Consider the following 21,387-nt stretch of genomic DNA (forward strand, 5'->3'; position numbering starts at 1 on the left):
TAAACAAGGGTGTCTTTCCGTTATTGAACTCTTTAATTTCTTCCAGCGTCTTTTGTACTTTTCATATTACGGGTTTTGCACTTGTTTTGTTAAACTTATTTTTAACTATTTTATTATTTTCATGTTATTGTAAATGGAATTGTTTCCTCAATTTTACTTTTGGGTTGTTCACTGCAAGTGTTTAGAAGTCCAACTGTTTCTGTGTCTTAAATCTTGTAATCTTACTGAATTTGTTTATTAGTTCTAAACATTTTTAAACTGGACGCCTTTTAGGATTTTTCATATATGAGATGACGTCATCTGAAGATAGAGACAGTTTTACTTCTCTCTTTCAAGTCAGAGTTTATTTTATTTCATTTTTTTTGCCTAATTGCCCTGGCTAGACCCTCCAGTACAATGCTGAACAGAAATTGTGAGATCATATATCTTTTTCCTTTTCTTGATCTTAGAGGGAAAACATTCAGTCTTTTACTATTAGGTATGATGTTAATTGTGGGGGTTTTGTAGATGACTTCCATCAGGTTAAAAAAGTTCTCCTTTTATTTCTAGTTTGTTGCATGTTTTTATCATGAAAGGAAACTGAATTTTGTCAAATTTTTTTCTTGCATATTGAGATAATCATGTGGTTTCTGTATTTTACTTATGTACTGTATTATATTAATGGATTTTCAGATGTTAAATCAACTTTGCATTCCTGGTCTAGAACTTAACTTGGTAATGGTTTATAATCTTTTTGGATTCTATTTGCTACTTTTTGTTGAAAAATTTTCCATCTACATTCATGAGTAATGGTCTGTAGTTTTCTTTTCTTGTGATGTCATTGTCTGGTTTTTGTATCAGGTTAAAATCTGGCCTCAAAGAATGAGTTGAGAAATGTTCCTGTCTCTTCCGTTTTTTTTTTTTTTTTTTGAAAGAGACTGGGAAGAATTGATATTAATTCTTTAAATGTTTCGTAGAATTCATCAATAAAGCCACCTAGTTCTGAGCTTTTGCTTGTAGAAGTTTATTAATTTGAAATCTTTTTTCATTTGTAAAGTAGCAGTTTACAATGATACATTTCACTCTAAATACTGCCTTAGCTACTTCTAATAAGTTTTGGTATGTTATGTCTTCATTTTCATTCATTTGAAAGTATTTTATAATTTCCTTTGTAATTTTTCCTTTTCCCTATTGATTGTTTAGGAGTGTGTTGTTTAATTTTCACATATTTGTGAACTTCCCAAATTTCTTTCTGTTATTGACTTCTAATATCATTCCATTGTGGTTGGAGAATATACTTTGAATGACTTAAATCATTTTAAGTTTATTAAGGAGTTTTTATGGCCAAATAGATGGTCTGTCCTGGAGAATGCCCAATATGCACTCAGAAGAAAGCGTAGTCTGCTGGTGTTGGGTGGAGTGTTTTAGAGATGTCTGTTCGTCCAGCTGGTTTACAGCATTGTTCAAGTCTCCCATTTCTTTGATGTTCTGTCTACTGTTTAACCCACCATTGAATGTGGGGCACAGAAGCCTCCAATTCTGTCAGTTTTTGCTTCATGTATTTTGGGGGCTCCATTTTTTAGGTGCCTGTGTGTTTGTAACTCTTATATTTTCTTTTTGGATTAACACATTTTTCATTATAAAATGTGCCTGTTTTTCTCCAGTAATGTTTCCGTTTAAAATCTATTTTATCTGATATTAGTACAGCCACTCCAGCTTTCTTGTGGTTGCTGTTTGATTGACATATCTTTTTCCATCTCTTTGCTTCCAACCAATATATTTTGAACCTTAAGTGTATCTCCTGTAAACAGCACATAGTTGGATTGTATTCTTTATCATCTATCTCTGTCTTTTGATTGGATCTTTTATCCTTCATTTAATGTTATTATACAGTTCAGTTTATGTCTGCTGCTTCGCTGGTTGTTTTCAATATGACTCACATCTTTTTCATTCCTCTAGTCTTCTGTTACTGCTTTCTTTGCACTGAGTATTTTCTAACGTAGCATTTTAATACATTTTTTTCATATATTTTTTGAGCTGTTTCCTCATGACTGGTCTAAGGATTGCCACATACATCTTATCAGAAAACACTTCAGATTTATACTAGCTTAATTCCAGTGAAATACACTAATGTTAATCCTATAACTCTATTCCGTCTTCTCCATTTCATGACATCATTGTTGTACATATTACATCTATACTGTTACCCAACAATATAATTGCTACTTCATACAACTTAATGTGTTTTAAAGAAGCTGAGAGAGGAAGACGAGCAAGTATATGTTTATGGAGTTTGTTACATTAACTTTCTCATATACCATTTTTTGTTTTCTCCATTTTTTCCTGTGAATTCAAGTTACTATCTCATGTCATTTTCTTATTTCACATAATTTTTCTCCATTCCAACCTCCTTTGTGCTATTATTGTTAAATATGGTATAGGCCCAACATGTAATTATATACATGTCTTATACAATTGCTTTTTATTTTTTAATTTTTTTATTGAAGTATAGTTGCTTTACAATGTTTCCGGTATACAGCTAAGTGATTCAGTTATAAGTGTAGATATGTGTATATACACCCCCCTCCACACACACATAAATGTATTCTTTTTTCAGATTCTTTTCCATTATAGGTTATTACAAGATATTGAATATAGTTCCCTGTGCTGTAAAACAGGTCCTTCTTGTTCATTTTATATATAATAGTGTGTATCTGTTAGTCCCAAATTTTTCTCTCTTCCTCCTTCCCCTTTGGTAACCATAAGTTTATTTTCTACTTCTGTGAGTCTATTTCTGGTTTGTAAATAAGTTCATTTGTATAATTTTTTTAGATTCCAAATATAAGTGATATTATATAATATTTATTTTTCTCTGTCTGACTTCATTTAGCATGATAATCTCTAGGTCCATCCATGTTGCTGCAAATGGCATTATTTCATTATTTTTAATGGCTGAGTAATATTCCATTGTATAAATCTACCACAACTTCTTTATTTATTCATCTGTCAATGGACATTTAGGTTGCTTCTGTGTTTTGGCTATAGTAAATAATGCTGCTATGAACATTGGGATGCATATATCTTTTTGAGTTAGAGTTTTCTCTGGATATATACTCAGGAGTGTGATCGCTGGATCATATGGTAACTCTATTTTTAATTTTTTAAGGAAACTCTAAGCTGTTCTCCATAGTGGCTGCACCAATTTACATTCCTACCAACAGTTGTTAGAAGGGTTCCCTTAGCTCCATACCCTCTCCAATATTTATTATTTGTAGACTTTTTGATGATGGCCATTCTGACTGATGTGAAGTGATACCTCATTGTAGTTTTGATTTACATTTCTCTAATAATTAGCAATGTTGAACATCTTTTCACGTGCCTGTTGGTCATCTTGTACAACTGTTTTTTAAAAGAAATCAAAAGAAGAAAGAGTAAGAAATGTTCATTTATATTGTCTTTTGCATAAATGCCTTTACTAGTGCTCTTTTTTTTAAGTGTAATTTTGAGTTACTGTCTGGAGTCACTTCCTTTCAGCCTAAAGAACTTCCTTTATTATTGTGGGTTCTGCTATAAATGAATTGTCTCAGATTCTACTTATCTAGGAGTGACTTTATTTTACCTTCATTTAAAAAATAAGTTTACTGGATATAAGATTTTTGATTGACAGTTCCCCTCCACCTTTCAGCACTTTAAATAATGTCATCCCATGGTCTTATGTCCTCCACAGTTTCTAATGAGAAGTCAGCTATTAATGTTATTGGAGTTTCCTTATATATGGCAAGTTATTTTTCTCTTGCTGCTTATAAGACTTTGTCTTTCAGGATTTTTACTATGATTTATCTGTGTGTGGATCTCTTTGAGTTAATCTTACTTGGTTCATTCATGTTTGATATGTAAATTGTTTTGCATCAAATTTGCAAATTTTCAACCATTATTTCTTCAAAATTTTTTCTATTCTCTTTTCTCTCCTCTCCTTCTGATGTTCCCATCATGCAGGTTCTGGTGGGTCTGATAGTGTTTCACATCTCTGAGTCTCTGTTCAATTTTATTCACTATTTTTCTCTGTTCTTCAGGTTATATAATCTCTATTGATTATCTTCAAGTTTACTGACTCTTTCTACTTTAAATTCAGACATACAGTGAGCCCCCCTAATGATTTTTCCTTTTCAGTTATTTTACTTTTCAACCCCAGAACTTCCATAAGGCTCTTTTTAAAATAAAAAATAATTCCTTATTGATAGTCTTGATTTTATGAAACTGTCATCATATTTTATTTTACTTCTTTAAGCACAGGTTCCTTTTGTTGCCTGAACATATTTATAATGGCGGCTTTTAAAGTCTTTTTCTACCAAATCTGTCAGCTGGGTCCTCTCACCAGGCAGTTCCACGGCCTGCATTTCTTCCTGTGAACGAATCACATCTTCCTGTTTGTTTGTATGCCTCATTTTTTTGTTGTTGTTGTTGAAAACCATATTGTAGCATGATAGTACTACTTTAGGATGTTTTAGATAATATATAGTAGCAACTCTGGATACCGATCCTCTCCCCCCCCACTGCACACCCCAACCCAACCTGCAGGGCTTGTTGGTCTTTGCTTGCTCATTTGTTTAGTATGTTGACCGGAGTACTTCAGTGAAGTCCACTTCACCCACTGTGTGAAACCTATGATGTTGTTCCTCAGTGGGTGCAAATCGGCGCATGCCCACAGTCACCCGGGATGACAGTGGATTTATCAGGGCTCTCTCTGACTGACACTTCCGCGAATCATTCTCTTAAGCTGTCCACCTCTGTTGGTATTACACCCAGCTATTAGCCTCCACTAATTGCCAGCTGATGGCTCTATTGTTTTTGACAATGGCCTGACCTGAGGCACAAATCACTCTGCAGTCTGGTCCAATTAAAGGCAGGCCCACCTGCAGGGAGCTTTCTGGAGGACAGCGTTTGGGCTTTGTTCTGAGACTAGGAGGGCACTTTTTATTTGCCTCTTTCCTTGGTGCTTCCCTTGTAAACTAACTGGACTAGAGTTTAGCTTGTTGCTCTCATGAAGTTACCAGCTTCCTCTTAATGTAGGGAGCCTCTGAACCCATGGCCACACTTGCCTCTGGAATTTAAGCTTTGCGACACATAGCTAGTAGAGATGAGAAACACTAATGACCTGCCTTTTCCCAAGGAAACATCACATCCCTCAACTGGGAGCTGTGGAGGAAAGGATCCCAGTGTCCTTGACTGAGTTGTCTGTCCCAGTGTCCTTGACTGAGTTGTCTAGAGATGGGTTTCCATGATGCAGAGGTATAAGGGGAGCAGGGTGGGGTAGGAGTAGGTCATGGTTCAAACATCACAGATTCTCACTCTTCACTGAGCTATAGTAGATTTTCATGAGAAAGAAATCTGTTTCTTCATTTGCTTAGGCCCTTTGGACAATTTCCAAAAACTCTAGATGTTTTAAAAATAATTTTTACCAAGGATGCTTGTTCCATGGGGGAGAAATTCACAGAGCTTCTTATGCCACCGTTTTAGATCTCACCACCCTGCCAGGCTCTTTTTCTGCTGCAGTAGCTAAGCTTCTAGAACGTAGATCTCAGGCTGCTTCAAGCAATCATCATTCTGACCGGGAGAGAGACAGACGGAGCCCTGGTGACATTATAGGAGCCTTTGGATCTAGCCATGCTTGAGATTAGCCCTATCATCTGGACTCCACAGTCAGATAAGTGAATACATTTCCTTCTTTGCTTAGCTAGTTGAAATTGAGTTTCTCTCACATGTAACCAAGAGTTGTAACTAATATCCTGAATGTCAAACTTTTAAATAATGTGTGAGTAAATGATAAGTACTGTGGAAAGCTTGTTCAACAAAATTGGTATCCAGAGTCATTTTCATGTGATCTTTTAGGAAGCTAATGTCATCCTGATAATTTAAGGCCTCTGAGTGCTTGATAAAATAAATAGACATCATTTATGGTCCTTCTAGTTGAAGGTCCTCTTAACAAGGATTTTTAATATATTCCTATTCACCTGTCAATATTTGTTGATATTCAAAGGGTTGTTTCCAAGGAAGTCTCAATGTTAATCGCTGGTTCTGAGGTATAATACTACTAATAATACAGAAGCCTGATCTTAATTATAAAAAATTTTAGTGTATCACGTAAACTTCTCTGTTCCATCAGCCTCCGGCATTTCGGATAAGCATGCGGTTTTCCAAGTATTGGAACCAGTTAAAGACCTCTTTAACAAATTAGAAGTGGAAATGGGGAAGATTATATGTTGTTGCCCTTGATGCGACATAGAAAATCTAGTTAAGTAAGATTTTTGTTTATTTGGTATGGTATTACTTTGAAATATTAAAGAAGAGGACAAACTTGTTAGAAATACAGAGTTACAAAAACTCTCAGGACTTATTTACAAGTTAAGACTGTAAGCAGTGTTATCCCTGTCTCTCTTGACGATATTCCTCCATAACTCCTTCCTTGAATGTAGATGCTTATGGCAAGTGTTTTGAGCAAGAAAGACATTAGACATTATTACAATCTTGCAACTTATTAAATCTCGGTTAAAAAAACCTTTTTCTGGGTGAAGCCTGGATCGCACCGTAACTTACCTCATATTACCATGTTCAGTGCTACTTGTCAATAAAGTCCCTGAATATCCTGCAATCCAGGGACCCCTTGTCATATTTTAAACACTTCCAGGATCTCCAGAGGATCACATTATTGAGGACATAGGTCTTTATAATCAAAAAGGCACAGTGTATAACAAAATACAGAGATCCATTATAAAATTTCATTGATTCCTATTAAATGAGGGAAAGATGATGTGAATTCATGAAACTCAGTTATTCTTACAGAAGTAAAGGCTTTCTGGCCTTTACTAAGGAAAAAGGGGAAAGTCCTTCAGGATCAGTTTTAATGGATAGATCTGACTTCTTCGTGATTGGCATATTATTTTCAGTACTTTGAGCTTCTACCTGAAAGCAGTATGCAGCCTAGAAAGCTTAATCGAGCCATCTGCCGTTTGGTTTGCACTAATAATGGTCCTGCTCTTAGATCCACTATTCACAGATACAGAAATGTAAACATCCACTGATTTTCAGGACTTTGGAAATCTTGGGTCGGTGAGATCTGAATTCCACTAACTGTACTTGAGAACCTAGTAAGCTTGAGTCGCAAAGGCTTGTGCTTTGACCTTATTCTGATTAATAAAATCTTACCTGAGAAAGGGTTTCATCTCCAGGTTTGGGGTAGATGCCACCCTCTCATATAAAAAGGTAAGACTTTGATTCTCAGTCAACTGACTGACCAGGGCTCGAATATCTGTAGTTGAGAATCTCCATCCTCTCTGTGGTGCTTCAGCACCACCCCTGGTTTGGTTTTATAGAGACGAATTTCAGGAGAAATGTCACTTAGACTTTATTTCAAATTACCCTGAGGATCAATATATCTCACTGATGTCCAGAAACTCCATGTTTATAATCTGCCATTATGATATACAACTCAGAGAAGGTAAATGTCCTGTCAACGGCAATCTCTCTTTATTATTTTTAAGGAGGGCTAGTTTCCATTATCAAAAGCAGATAAGGAATGCCAGCACTCATTTGTCATTCAAAATGGAATATACTTGTTTAGCTGGGGATTAATGAATGAAAACCATCATGTGTTTTTTTTAAACAGTGGCAATGAAGTCACAATTCAAGGTCAGGGAAAATTCAAATTGTGTTCTCCTGGGTTGCTAACGCTTTTCTGGATGGGCTGGGGGCGGGGTGATAATTTTCCAACAATAACTTGGGCTTTCTAATGTTTTTTTTCCCCTAAAACAGAGATGAGAAGCAGAAATCTGAGATTTTTCTGTCCTCTCCTTAAATGGTAATTAGTTTCTATATCTAGAGATTTTAGTTCTGATCTGAGGTAGTCTTTTCTTACCCCCGTTTTTACACAATGAATCTCATCTCACGACATGTATGAAAGTCTGTGGCTGGTGAAAAGTAGGTCATTTAATAGTGAGTGGGCTTGTGAACCAAATCAGCACCGATAATACATCCTTGTTTTTTTCACAGGTTCTTTGTAGGCAATGCTAAAAATGCCACTTCCCATTTGGGGTTTCAGACCAACAGATGGTAAGACTTCCCTATGTGGATGCTTCTCAGGTACCTCAAAATCAAAATATGTCTCAAATTAAGCTCAACTCCTCACTTACAAATAATGTGTTCAGTCTTCTCCATCTTTGAATAGCACTGCCATCCATTCCGTAGGTTGAACTATAAGAAACCGCCTTTTTTTTGTAGGTCATAAATAGCTAAATATTGGCAATTTCAAACAGATCAACCTTAATAGTTGTTCAGGTCAGAAACCGAGGTGAAATCTTTATCACCTCCACTTCCCTTCAACTCTACAGCCAGCCAATCACGAGGACTGGTAATTCTATTTCTCAGGCATGTTCTGCATCCATCTCTAAGGCAACCACCAGAGCTGAAGTCATCATAAACTGGCCTCAGCAATTCCACCGTCCACACTGCAGTGAACCTGTGAGTCCTCTTTAAAACCCAAGTCCAATCATCTCACTTCCACGCTAGAATTCATTCCATGGCTTTTTACTGCCCTTAACACAAAGACCAGACACTCCAACATGGCCTGCGGGGCTTGGCAAGCTCCAGCCCCTGCTGACGTCTTTGTCCCACCACACTCTACCTTCTGGTTACTGTGACCTTCTTTTTTCTCAAACATGTTCCTTCCTGTCTCAGAGCCTTTGTACTTACTATTCTGTCTGCCTGGAAACCCTCTTCTCTCTCATTACCTTCCATGTCCTTGTCACTCAGTGACCCCTACTACTCCTTCATTCACATCTCAGCATAAAAGCCATGCCTCAAGAGAACCTATACATGTCCAGATGGAGTGGAACCCCATGGTATACACATCCATGAGACTCTGTTCTCCACCTCAGCACGGATCCCACTTCTACCTGTTCAATGCCTTGCTAGACTCAAACTCCAAGGGGGCAGGACCATAGCTGTTTTGTTCACCGCCTTATCACCATCACTAAGCTTAGCACCTAATGGGCACTCAGTAAATGTTTACTGAAGGCATGAGCTCTCACAAATGTCAAGGTTGCAATTCACAATTCAAAGCTGCCATCTTTGTTCAGTGGTATTCTCACTTTCGTTATATCTTCAGTGATATTTTTATTTAGGGTTATTTTACCAAAGGAAACAAAAACATTCAATATGAAAATTCAGAACTGAAAAGGCTCACCAGAACTCTGGACCTTTTCTGAATCATCCCCTAGCACGGCTTCATTCAGTAGTAGTTATTGTTGTAAGAAAAATAATAATCTAAGCCAACACTTATTGAGGGCCAATTACATGCCAAGCTTATGGAGAAAACTGAGGCTTAGAGAAGTTGGGAGATTTAATGAGGTTCACACACCTAGTAAATGGTGGAGCCATAGTCACAAAGACCCATAATCCAAGACATGCTTTGGATGTTCTCTGTCCCTCAATCCTTGGGAAAGACAGCTTCTCAAACACAAGGATACTTTCTCTACACCCTGAAAACTAAGAGCATCAACTACAGAATCCAAGAGGAACATATTTTCAACTGTAAGTCAAAGTTCTCTAAATATACCCCAGTTAATTCCATGATGTTTCCAAGAGCAAGTCTCTCCCAAGCAGCATCTTATTAAAAGCAGGTGTTTTTACCGGAAGAAAAAGTCTCTGGGCAGCACAGGGTTTGAATAATTTCTTCCATTCCTGAGGGTTTCCAACTGAAAATGTGATAGGGTAGATTCTGTGCTCAAACTTCTTTGTGTAAGAGTCAGGCCACTGTCGTAGCTGAAAAACATGGAAGGTAAGAGGAGGGTGATTAGACACCAGAAATACGGAAAACACCTAAAGCTTCTGGGTGTTCAGGTGGGAATTATTCAGGCAGCTTACACAGAAAGTCTAACTTTATTGCCACTACCATGCTCACTGAATGGAAGATCATTGCTAAGATTTTTAAAAATAACATCCAGAGTTGGCAAGGATGATGGAAAACTGGCACCTAAACACTGTAAGGGTAAATTTGAACAAACTTCCAAGAGGACAATTTAGAAACTGGTAACAACAAACTCTAAGACAGAGGTACAAGGACTTCCACCAAAACCTAGTTTGTAATTTAAAAAAAAACAAAAAACTTTGGAACAAATTAAATGATCAATAATAAAGAAACGGGAAAATGCATTATGATATAACTACACAATGGACTAATGTACAGTTAAAATTAAGTAGATCTATATGTCCTGGCATGAAAAAATGGTTATGATATATAGTGAGATTTTGGAAAAAGTAAAGAGCAAAAAGAAATTTATAATATGATTCTATCTTACATGGGAAAATACACGCTTACGTATTTTATAGGATTTCCTTGACTCTTTGATCCTGTTTGTTTGCTTTAAAATGTCAACAATTGCAAAAAAAAAAAAAATCCTATCTTCCAGTAAGATTTATACGCCCTTGCCAATCTATGTCTTTTAAATGGAATTTTCAGTCCATTTACATTTGTTCCTCTGCCTATGTTTGAACAGTATACTGACTCCAGCCATTGGAAATTCCTCTTGACACTCCTTCCCATGGCAGAGCTACACACACACACACACACACACACAGACACACACAGACACACACACACACACACAGACACACACACAGACACACACGATATTGAAGCCTCATAGGTGCCACCTAACTCCAGAAGGGATGGGTGGCCATTCCCACTTCTGTGCCCTACTATTTCCTGATTCTGAGTCTGCGGCAGGAATACAGATTAGCCAAACTTAAATCACATGTTTGACTATGAACTACCTGGAGAGCTTAGGAAATCAACCAGCTGGCATGTTCAGCTTCTATATTGGGAGATGACAAAAATAAATGAAAACTTTCAAATACGAAATATCAACAATGTAGATGGTAAATATCACCAGACATATTGTACTCAGGCAGCTTTTAAAAAATTTTCCTTAAATCTGACAGAACTTGCCCACAATGCAGTGTCCAGAGGGATCATGATGGCGATTAGTATTTTGTTTTGTTTTGTTTTGTTTTGACCCTGAGGTATGCGGTTCTGAACCTCCCAGGAAGTTATCACAAGAAACTCTGGATATTCCCACAATGCCTCAGTGTTGAAACCGACAGCCTTGAGAAAGGTGGAATAACCTGTCCCTCCACACTAGCATCTCATGTGGCTGCACGGGAACCCACAGCTGCTGATCTGCTGCTTGAGGGATAGCACAGTGCCCACCATAGGGAGATGTTCCAGGGAATCTTTGTGAAATGGAGGAATAAATAGATGATCTGATGCAGCCTCACAATTATATTCTGCAGCAAGCAGAGCAAGAATCATTTATCCCTTTTGTGTATCTACTTCAGGTTTTTGCTTGGTACAGTTGACGAAATTGGGGCTGAGAGAAGTTCTGTGACGTATCTAAGAGCCAGTGTTTTACATCTAAACTGGCACTATGATCCCAGCATGGACAAGGGGTGAAACCATACACCCTACTGAGATTTTTAACACCCTACCATAATTTCCGTTGTCAGTGAGCTTCATTGGTCTAATAAAGACCCGAGGAAATAAGCCAACAGAGATAAAGTCATCAGAGCAATGCAAAATGTGGCACAACTTCACAAGTATCTACAATAATTCCCCCATCCTTTAGCTCCTAATTCATAATGTCTCAGGTACTATGGCTCATAACGAATCACCCCAAAACTTAGTACTCTAAAATGACCATTTATTATGCTCACAGATGCCATGGACTGGGAATTCAGACAAGGCACAGAAAGGACGGCATGACTCTGCCCCACGCTGTCTGGAGCCTCAGCTGGAAGCCTGGAAGGCTGGAGGCTGGAGGCTGGGTCATCAGAAGGCTCCTTCTCACAAGACTGGTGGTGGAGGCTAGTTACCGGCTGGGGACCTCAGCTCCTCTCTGTGTGGGCCTCTTCGGATGGGCTAGTTTGGACTTCCTCACTTCCTCACTGTTCCAGGGGGAGGCAGCCCAAGAAAGGGCCTTGTGACTGCTTCTGGACAGTTAAATATGAGCAGAAATGTCACTGTCTAGGCAAGGGAGTGAAAAGCACAGTGGTGATTGACAGTCCCTCTCTTTCCTGTAGTGGCATCTCAAGAACTGTAGGGGCCAAATGTTCCAGGAGGTGCAGTTGACGGTTTCTGTCAACTGCAGTCCCAGACCTGGGGGTTGCCATGTGGACAGGGACCCTGGTGCCTCCAAACATGCAACAGGTGTGTGGAAAGTCTCTGAGCTTTCTGGGAGTAGTGACTGCAGCCTGACCTAGCCTATCTTGACTATCTCCTTTATCACTATCTCCTTTATCACTCCTGCTGGCCCCAAGCTGCAGACAGGGAAACCAACACCCAAAAAGCCCACATGCTTTGCCAGAGATCACACAGCAAGTGAACGGGGGAGCTGAGCTCTGAATTCGAGTGTTCTGTCTACTAGGTCGAGAGGTAGTACAATAGAGTGGTTGAGTTCGTGGAGGTTTGAGTCAGTAACCTTGAACTGACACCTGATTAGCTAATTACTAAGGCTCTTTAGAGAGCCTCATGATCTCAGTGAAATAGGGACATGGTTGTTACCATCTTCAAAGGACTGCGGTGAGGATTAAATAAGAGTAAATCATAAACCATAAGTAAGTCCTTTATAAAGGCTATTTTACTTTTTCAATTATTACTATTATGACGACTACTCTTATGATTATTAATTATAATTCCCCTTACACCACAGCTTCAGAACAGCTACCTATGTGTGTTGCAATGTTTTTCCTTGCCCATTCCTGATTCAGATCTTTTTCCAGGCATTTTCCAATCAATTTCAAAGCCCCAAGACTGTTTACTTCTTGGCTTCTCTTAGTGAGGATGTCAAGGTGATTTTTTCCTTTAGAAAACATAACACATCTTCTAGCTTTCTGTTATCAGTCTTCCTCTGCCCAACATGCTTCTGTGCCTTTTCTCACTAGCATGACTATCCTGGTGGCAGGAGAAGACTCTCAAGGAGAACAAAGCTCGGTCTGCAGTCACTTGTGTACCAAGCCTGGAGAGAAGAGGCACTTCCGGAGCTCTTCTCCTGCACTGGTAGGAAACCATTGCTTGTTCCTCAGGATAGGAAGAGGCGAATAAATGATGACCCAGCCACAGAATAAAAGACTATACAGTCAACAAAAAGGGACAAGGTGAGAACGTGTGAGTCCTGACCTGGAACGATGCTGATGATAAGCTTTTAAGTGAGGAAAAGCAAGTTCCAGAATAACACATAGAGAATAATCCTGATTTTGGAAAAGAAATATGTTTTAATAAATGTATAATATATTTATTACATATATTTACAAATATATATTAGAATAATGCACGTATGTGTTATACACGTATGTCTACTTAAATATACATGTATACATACATACATATGCAATCACACAGATATGTAAACACACACACCTCTATATGTAGAAGAATCACTCAAAAGTGTTGACTGTGATAGTTTCTGGTGCGGGAAAGAAGGGTAACAAGGACTTCTACCTTTTAATTTATACCTTCTGTACTGTTTGAATTTATTTTGATGAGCATGTGTTATTTGTCATGCAGAAAACACACATACGGAGATAAAAATAAGCTGCCTGACTCCCACTGAGAACAATGTCAGTTACACCAGGAGGGATGGGGCCCTGGGTCAAGTGCTTTAAGTGCATCATCTCATTTCATCCTCACCATCTCTCTCTAAGGGAGGTGTCATTATCCCCATACAGTATAGAGGAGAACAGAAAGGCTCGGGGTCAAGGGTTCACCAGCACACAGCTGAGTATGTGGCAAACTCCAGTGGGAAACAGGATATGCATCTTCCACGATGCGGTCTGTCTGCACTCAGTAAACACCGGGCCACAGTTTCTGCACACTCACCTGCTTGTCAAACTCAGGCTTCAGAGAGTCTTCCGTGAAGATGTGAAACTGCATCTTCCTGTGGCTAAAGAGCACGGCCGATTTGAGCATGACCAGTGTCTCCTCCAGCCGATTGCCACAGGCCACCACAGCAAGGTGGATCCAGAGCTCGGGTGGCAGCACAGCTTGGAAACTCCTGGGTTCCCCGGGCCTCCTAGAAAGAAGAGGAACAGGTTAAAGCTATTTCTAAACTCATTTTATATATATATATTAAAAAACCCAGCTAGTGTATGGTTGGAACATTTCAAGACACGAACAGGCACAATCTGTTATATTTTATAAAGTGATAAGCATTTTGACAATTCTTCCTGCTTGGAGAAAAATACCATTTATTCCCATATTTATCCTGGCAATAGCAGGATGAGTCACTGTTTGGCCTACTATAGGTGTCTGAGGCTTTTTTCTGCCAGCATTCAGCTGTCTAGTGCCTGCTGGCTGCCTCCTGGCCCATGTTTGGAAATGGGATTGCTAAACTCTGACAGCTGACACAGGGCTGTGGTGCTCCCACTCACACAGGCCATGGAAATTAGATTTGAATGCAACTTGAACAAGAGGAGGTGGCTTTCCCATGTGAAACAAGCAACACGATACTCCCATCATCTGGTTGGTTTTAGGTTGCAGTGGAATGCATGACCACTGGACCAAAGGAAAACCATGCAAACCCGGGAGGTGAGCAAAGAAAACAACCCATGGGCCTCCATTACATCCTGGGAGAGTCTTGAAGAAACAGGTGTTAATCCTAACAGTCTCACTCAAGACTGCTGAGCTGGCAGGTATGAAATTCAGCTTCCAGTATGAAATTCCTCTTAATGAGAAGCAGGCAGGAGAAGGGGCAGGTTAAGCTGAAAATTACCAAGGTATCAAATACCCAGTCAACAGCTGAGAGGGGAACAGGGTCCAAGAGTCCAGAATCATCATCCAGCTATTTCCTCGTAATAAAAGATTTGTTCCAGACAAGGAGACACAGCCAAGCCTCAAACACACCACTGAGAAACATTTGCAGGCAAGTTGGAAGAAGTTGGCCTGGAAAAGGTGCCCTGAGACAAATGAAACTAATTTACTTGCACAAAAGATCTGGAGACCAGGGGAACTTGGACGTGGAATGCTACCTTCCTTCCAAAAACTTCGAGTTCAATCAGCGTGCTGCTCCATTATTCACTGCTCTGTTGAATAAAGGCAGTCTTGCTCCAGATTTCTTTCACCAAGAGAAAAGTTGAAGATGTGGGTGGAGCACTTTGGATAGCTTCCAGTTTGATTACTTAAGAGCATGCTTAGTAGAAGCATGGCCTCTTGGCTTAGTTAGGCCCAGATGCAGTTACTCAGACAGTAGAGACGTCCTATGTATCTCCCAAAATTGTCCACTTCTTGTCACCCCGCTGCTGCTACCTGATGAGGCCACCATCTTCCCTCACCTGGATCATCGTGATAGCCCCTGGATGGTCCACCTGTCTCCAGTCTTGTCCTTAGCCCCCACCCTATGATTTCTTCTTGTTGCTGCCAGAGTGGTATTCTTCTTAAATGCAAAAAGGATCGTGTTATTCCCTTGATAAAAATCATGTAAGGGCTTCCTACTTACAAGATCAAGTCCAAACTGCTGATTGTGGCTCTTACTTAGATCTCCTTTAACTGCCTCCCACACCCCCAGCCTGGCTGGACATTCATTCATAATCACTGTCATAGTCACACCTACATTCATATTCACCATCTCATTTCTAGTCATGAGACCAGGCTGGGTTGTCTCCAGGTCTTGGCACATGTACTGTCTCTCTCTCAGAAATGCTCTTCTCTTCTCTCTTTTCCTTGCTAATTCCAGCCCATTTATTAGCCAACAACTCTATACTGAGGACCTACTATGTGCCAGGCACTGTTGCAGGTGCCAGGAAGACAGTAGTGAACAAAACAGACCAACATGCCTGCCCTTGCAGAAGTCACATTTTACAGGTGGTGGGGGAAAGACCAAGAAATAATTAACAGTCAAAGCATATAACTAAGAAACTTTACATAGAAAGTTATCCAGTGATAAGTGCTAGGAGGAAATACAGAGTTGAGCCAGGAAGGATCCTGGAGCGACTGATGGGCTGGAACATATTATACAGTGCAAAGTTAGGAAAGTCCTCACTAAGAAGGTGAGATTGGACGACAGTCTGAAAGTTGGGAGGGAATGAGTCACGTGCATTTTTGCATGTGGAGGGTTCCATGCAGGAGAACAGTCAGAGCCAAGGCGCTAAATCAGGAGCATGCCTGGTGAAACTGAGGACCCCTGCCTTCAGGACTCAGATGCTTTCTCTCCCTCAGCTTCATGGCTGGGTTTTCATAACCCACTATTAAAGCCAATTAATTTATGTGAAGGGAAGGGAAAGATGTGTCTCAAATAATGCTAAAATCACAGTCAATTAAAAAGAATGACACTCAAAATATCAGCCAAAACATGCTACAAAAGAGATTTAATGCAAGCTCATTTGCTTAAAATTATGCTCAATATTTAGGAATATAGGTATCAAAAGGTACTAAAATAAATAATGCAATATCTTAGCTATTTTAAATGTAAGCCATTACCCTACCCCCAAGTTGAATAACTCTGCCTAGTTTAGCTTTACATACTGGGCTTCTACATGAATAAAAAGTTTTTTTTTTAGTTTATATTTATCTTTTTTTTTAACATTTTTTATTGATTTATAATCATTTTACAATGTCGTGTCAAATTCCAGTGTAGAGCACAATTTATGAATAAAAAGTGTGAACCTCAGTAACTAAAACAATAAAGAGGTTCCATTTTATTTTCGGATTGTCAAAAATTTAGAAATAAAAGATGGACCATGTGTGTTATGGAGTGCATCTGGAGGGAAAGCTCAGACACTGCTGGAAGTGGTGTAAGTTGCCCCACACACTTTGGAGAGCCGTTTGACAACATTGAGCAGGAGTGAAGATATATATATATATATACACCATCACCCTTCCAGTTCCACTCCTGCACATATGACCTGAAGAAGCTCTTGCACATTTGCACAGGACCCAGGCAAGAACGTTCACAGCAGCCCTGTTTATAAAAACTGAAAAGTTGGAAATAACTTTCCTGTCCAGGCATAGGAGAATCATGAATATATCTGACAGGTTTAAGCGGAATACTACATAGCAGTGAAAAATGAACAAACCAGAAAGTCACGTATCAACCTAACGACAGAGGAAAAATAGCAATTTGTAGAAGGACAGTGATTGATGATACTATTTTGATGAAGCTTAAAAACCAGCAAAATAGCCCTGCGTGTTGTTCCAAGATGTATGAAGAAATCTTGCATGAGGATGAGAACCATCAAAGGCAGGGCAATGGATATCTCTGGGGACATATGTTTCTATTTCTTAAGATGAGTGCAGGATACAGAGAAATTATGATGTAATTGTTGGTATTATTTGTGTATCCAACTATTTGACAAATACTTTTTTTCTTTTTTGGTGGGGGGAGGTAATTAGGTTTATTTATTTTTTAAATGGAGGTACTGGGAATTGGACCCAGGTACTAAGTAATTGAACTTAGCATGCACTCTATCACTGAGCTATACCCTCATGGCTCTTTCTCTTTTTAATTAAAAAAGCTTGCCCTTCCCTGCAGCACAGCAGGCCACTTCTCTTCTCTGCAGGCTTCAGTGATTTGGGACTGCATGGTACAAAGAGCAGGGGCTGGGGCCCGCAATCTTTTTTGGTGTCTGGTGACAGGTACTAAAAAAAGAAAAAGAAAAGCCTCTCCTGGTGGCAGTTAAAGTATCAGTGGCTGGGGTTTAGCGAGACCTCTGCGCCCTCACTCTATTTCCTCTCACGTTACACTCAAAGTCTCAGGCTTCAGGTAGTAAGCGTTTGTGTTGTGTGGTCACAATGAATAATCGAGTTTAAGGGCGCTGAAGTGGTGTGCCTTTCACCAACTCCTACCAGTGCCACACTCAGCCCCTCTCAAATGTCACCTGAAGACTCTGCAAGGATCAAGGGAAGTCCAGTCAATGAACCGAAGACTCCTTTACCCCGTGAATGACCAGGCTTTGGAGGGGAATGGATGATGGGGAATTGTACTTCCCCTGCTCTGACCGATGGCTAACTATGTTCTCATTTATCTTTTATAAAAGAAGACTGGAGTAGACATTTGCTGTCCAGGACTTTTAAGGACCTGTTGCTAAGGCTGGAGCTGATGGCAACCACCTTGGCCACCATACTGGTAGAGACTGAATGGGAGTCAAGGGAGTAGAAATCAGAGCCAAAAGGTGGCAGGTCAGATCTCAGGTGGCAACACTAGAGCACCTGAACCCAGTTTCCCCGACCTTCACCTTGGACAGTTCATTTATCAAGTCAATAAATTCTCCTTTGCATAAGTCAGTTTGAAATGCAGTTACAACTTAGCAATCAAAACAGAGTCATAACTTAGGTCTTTACAATAGGCTTCCAATCACCTTTGACTCACTCTGCCTCTCAGCCTTGCCTTGAGTCATCCTTAAAATGCTCGTGGAATCCATTCCTTTCCTGTTGCTCAGTGCTGGGACCCTGATCCAAATCCCCATCATTCTACTAGTTTCACAGGTACCTTCTAGTGCAGGAGGCTCCCCACCTGGCTGCATCTCATGACGCCTGGAGGTGTCTGTTCACATGGGAACCCCCAGCCCACAGAGATTCTGATTCAGTGGGTCTTGGGTGAGGCCCTGGAACACACTTGTATGAAAACCACCCATAGTTCATCTCCAGCCAGGAACTAATCATCTGAGCTGTCCTCTCACCTCCCGTCTCTCTCCCAAACTCTTCCCCCGTGGCCTCAGGAATGTCCACCCTGTCCTCAGCCTTTTCTAAGGGTCTTCTCTTCACCTCTTGACTCAATGAAAACATGGCTGCCTTGGGAGGATGCCTCCTCCCCAGCAGATCCCTCAAGTGGAGGCTGCCTTTCCTCCCCTGTCCCAGGAGCCTCAGGGGCAGTGAATGGGGCTGGTGTCCTCACTGCCCCTCACTGCCACACCCAGACTCAGGACACGTCTTCACGGTGAAGTCTGTGGACGCAACTATTCCAACTTCCTTGTTGGTGTCACCTCCTAGTTACTTCTCCTCATTCACTGAAGAGTCACATTCATTCTTGCTCACAGTGCCCCTCCCCACCCCAGTTCCTGTCATCATTCTTAGGGACTTTGACTGCTGTTTAGAAGATGGTTCCAGCATCCTGACCCTTTAGTTTTGTCAGCTGAACACCCTCCACCTTTTCCTTCTCACTTTCTGAGACACATCGGGGGCTGTGCTCATATCCTGAACTGTCACACAAACTGGAATGTTCTTCCCTAGCTCTTTGAACAGCTAAATCCTTCTCTTGGGACAGCAGAATGGGCCTCCCTGACCACCTCATTGAAGGAGAACTCTCCTTCTTATTCTGTCATAGTCTTAGTTTATTTCCTACCAAAAACTTACCTCAGCTGCTGATTACATATTCTTTCATTGTAATTTATATCTAGTATACAACATTACTTACAATCAATACATTTCAGTTTAAATTTTCAATTTAAAAATATAAAACATTATGTGTTGAAATAGTAAAGTTGGTACGTGAAAAAAATTTTGCATGCTACATTCTAGTCTTTATTCCATTGAACATATACTTTCACAGCTGTGCTAACGGTGGACATATAATTTTATATTCTCCTTTTTTCATCTGATTCTTTTATTTTTCTTGTTACTTCTAAGTCTTCATGACCATCATTTTAACTGGCTATCTACCAATCCGTCCACTTAAAACACCATCGCTTATCATCATTTCTTTTTTGTTGGTTGTGTCCAATTGTTCTCAGTTATTTAAAAAAATCTTATACTAAACCTGTGTGGGCTGATACACATTTTTTCTTCTTTTGCATAATTTCCTTACACTAAAGTTCCTGAAATGGATATACCAGGTTAATAGCTGTTATCCTGTCAAGAATGTGATAGTTTTTCAAATTTACCCAAGAGTTCTTGGAAAACACCAGGCCATGAAAAGAAAAATAAAACATATAACAAACACTAGCCCAGCCACGTCTGAGCTCCTGGAATGAGGTAACCGTGGAGCTGGCTGCTGAAACAAGACAAAACAGGTTTGCATACGGCATCAGTGACTCCAAATTCCTTGTGTTCCAAAGCAGTAATTCGTTATCACTTACATACTGCATCAAATAACATTGAGTCTCATAGTGAGGAAGTTACTCCATTTTCAGTTCTTTTTCAATAATGTCAATAAGAAAGTCTCGGCTGGTGCTAGTATGTCTTTAATGCCTTCCTAATGTTGCCTAATCCTCCCTTTCAACTGAAAAGACAGCACACCTCAGATATAGAACCTTCAGTGGGCAGGAGTACCAAGTTAGAAATGAACATTGTTTCTTTCATTTTCTTAGTGTTTGATTTGACAATTACCTTCTATTTATGTTATTGCTGACAATTATGGCAATGACATCAAGTTTCCTTTAAAAATCAATATACTTAGGATGTGGAGAAATTAGCAACCTCAAACATTGCTGGTGGGATTAAAATGATGCAGCCACTTTGGAAAAGAGTTCTTCATTTCCTCAAAATTTTAAATACAGAACTACTATATGACCCAGCAATTCCACTCCTAGGTGTACACCCAAGAAAAATGAGAACATGTGTCCTCACAAAAACTTGTACATTTAGAAATGCTCATAGCAGCATTATTCACAATAGCCCAGAATTCCAACCCAAATGTCCATCAACTGATGAGCAGATAAACAAAATGCGGTACATCCATACCATGGAATATTATTTGGCAATAAAAAGGAAGGAAGGATTGATACATGCTACAAAATGTATCAACCTTTAAAACCATGAACTATGAACCTTGTGAAAATATAAAAGACCACATATTTTATAATTCCATATATAGGAAAAGCCCAGGATAGGAAAAGCCATGGAGACATAGGCAGATTAATGGTTACCTGGGACTCACAGAAGGGGCAAATGGGGAGTGATTGCTTCATGGGTATAGGGTTTCCTTTTCGGGGGATGAAAATGTCCTGAAATTAGAGAGTGGAAATGGCTGCACCACTCTGTGAACAAAATAAAAACCACTGCACTGTACACCTTTCAAGGCTATTTGAATTATATTGCAATAAAGCTGTTATTAAATCAATAAAAGGCACTTTTTTTAATAACAAGAATAGATTTAAATTTTTTTCTCTTAAAGTTAGCAATGGTAGTGTGGTCATATTATAAGACTTAGGATGCTGACATGGGAATGACTGAGGTTTGGAAAACGCTGCCCCAGCTGTCCTGGCTTAAACTCGCCCTGTGCTCGGATGAGAAATGATGCTCAGAATAACAGAGAAGGCTCAAAGCAGAAGCAGCCTCACCACTTCCATGCTGCCTGAGATGAAGCGTCTCCTTAATTGCTTAAAAGTCTCAAGTGTGTGACTTAATTAAACTTCAATTTCTGGAGTGTA

General features: G+C 39.7%; 1 protein-coding gene across 1 annotated transcript in view; it reads right to left on the reverse strand.

Annotated features, from left to right (window-relative positions):
• The window catches only part of GXYLT2 (glucoside xylosyltransferase 2), a 72,028-nt gene that overhangs the window by 36,953 nt on the left and 13,688 nt on the right, over window positions 1-21,387 (reverse strand). Inside the window, exons 2-3 of the mRNA XM_031470737.2 lie at window positions 13,907-14,099; window positions 9,664-9,795 (exon numbers count right to left, since the gene is read on the reverse strand). Of these exons, the coding sequence (XP_031326597.2) occupies window positions 9,664-9,795; window positions 13,907-14,099 (325 nt within the window). The remainder of the gene's footprint in view (window positions 1-9,663; window positions 9,796-13,906; window positions 14,100-21,387) is intronic.

The sequence above is a fragment of the Camelus dromedarius genome, chromosome 17 (genome assembly GCF_036321535.1).
Source record: "Camelus dromedarius isolate mCamDro1 chromosome 17, mCamDro1.pat, whole genome shotgun sequence".
Taxonomy (NCBI): domain Eukaryota; kingdom Metazoa; phylum Chordata; class Mammalia; order Artiodactyla; family Camelidae; genus Camelus; species Camelus dromedarius.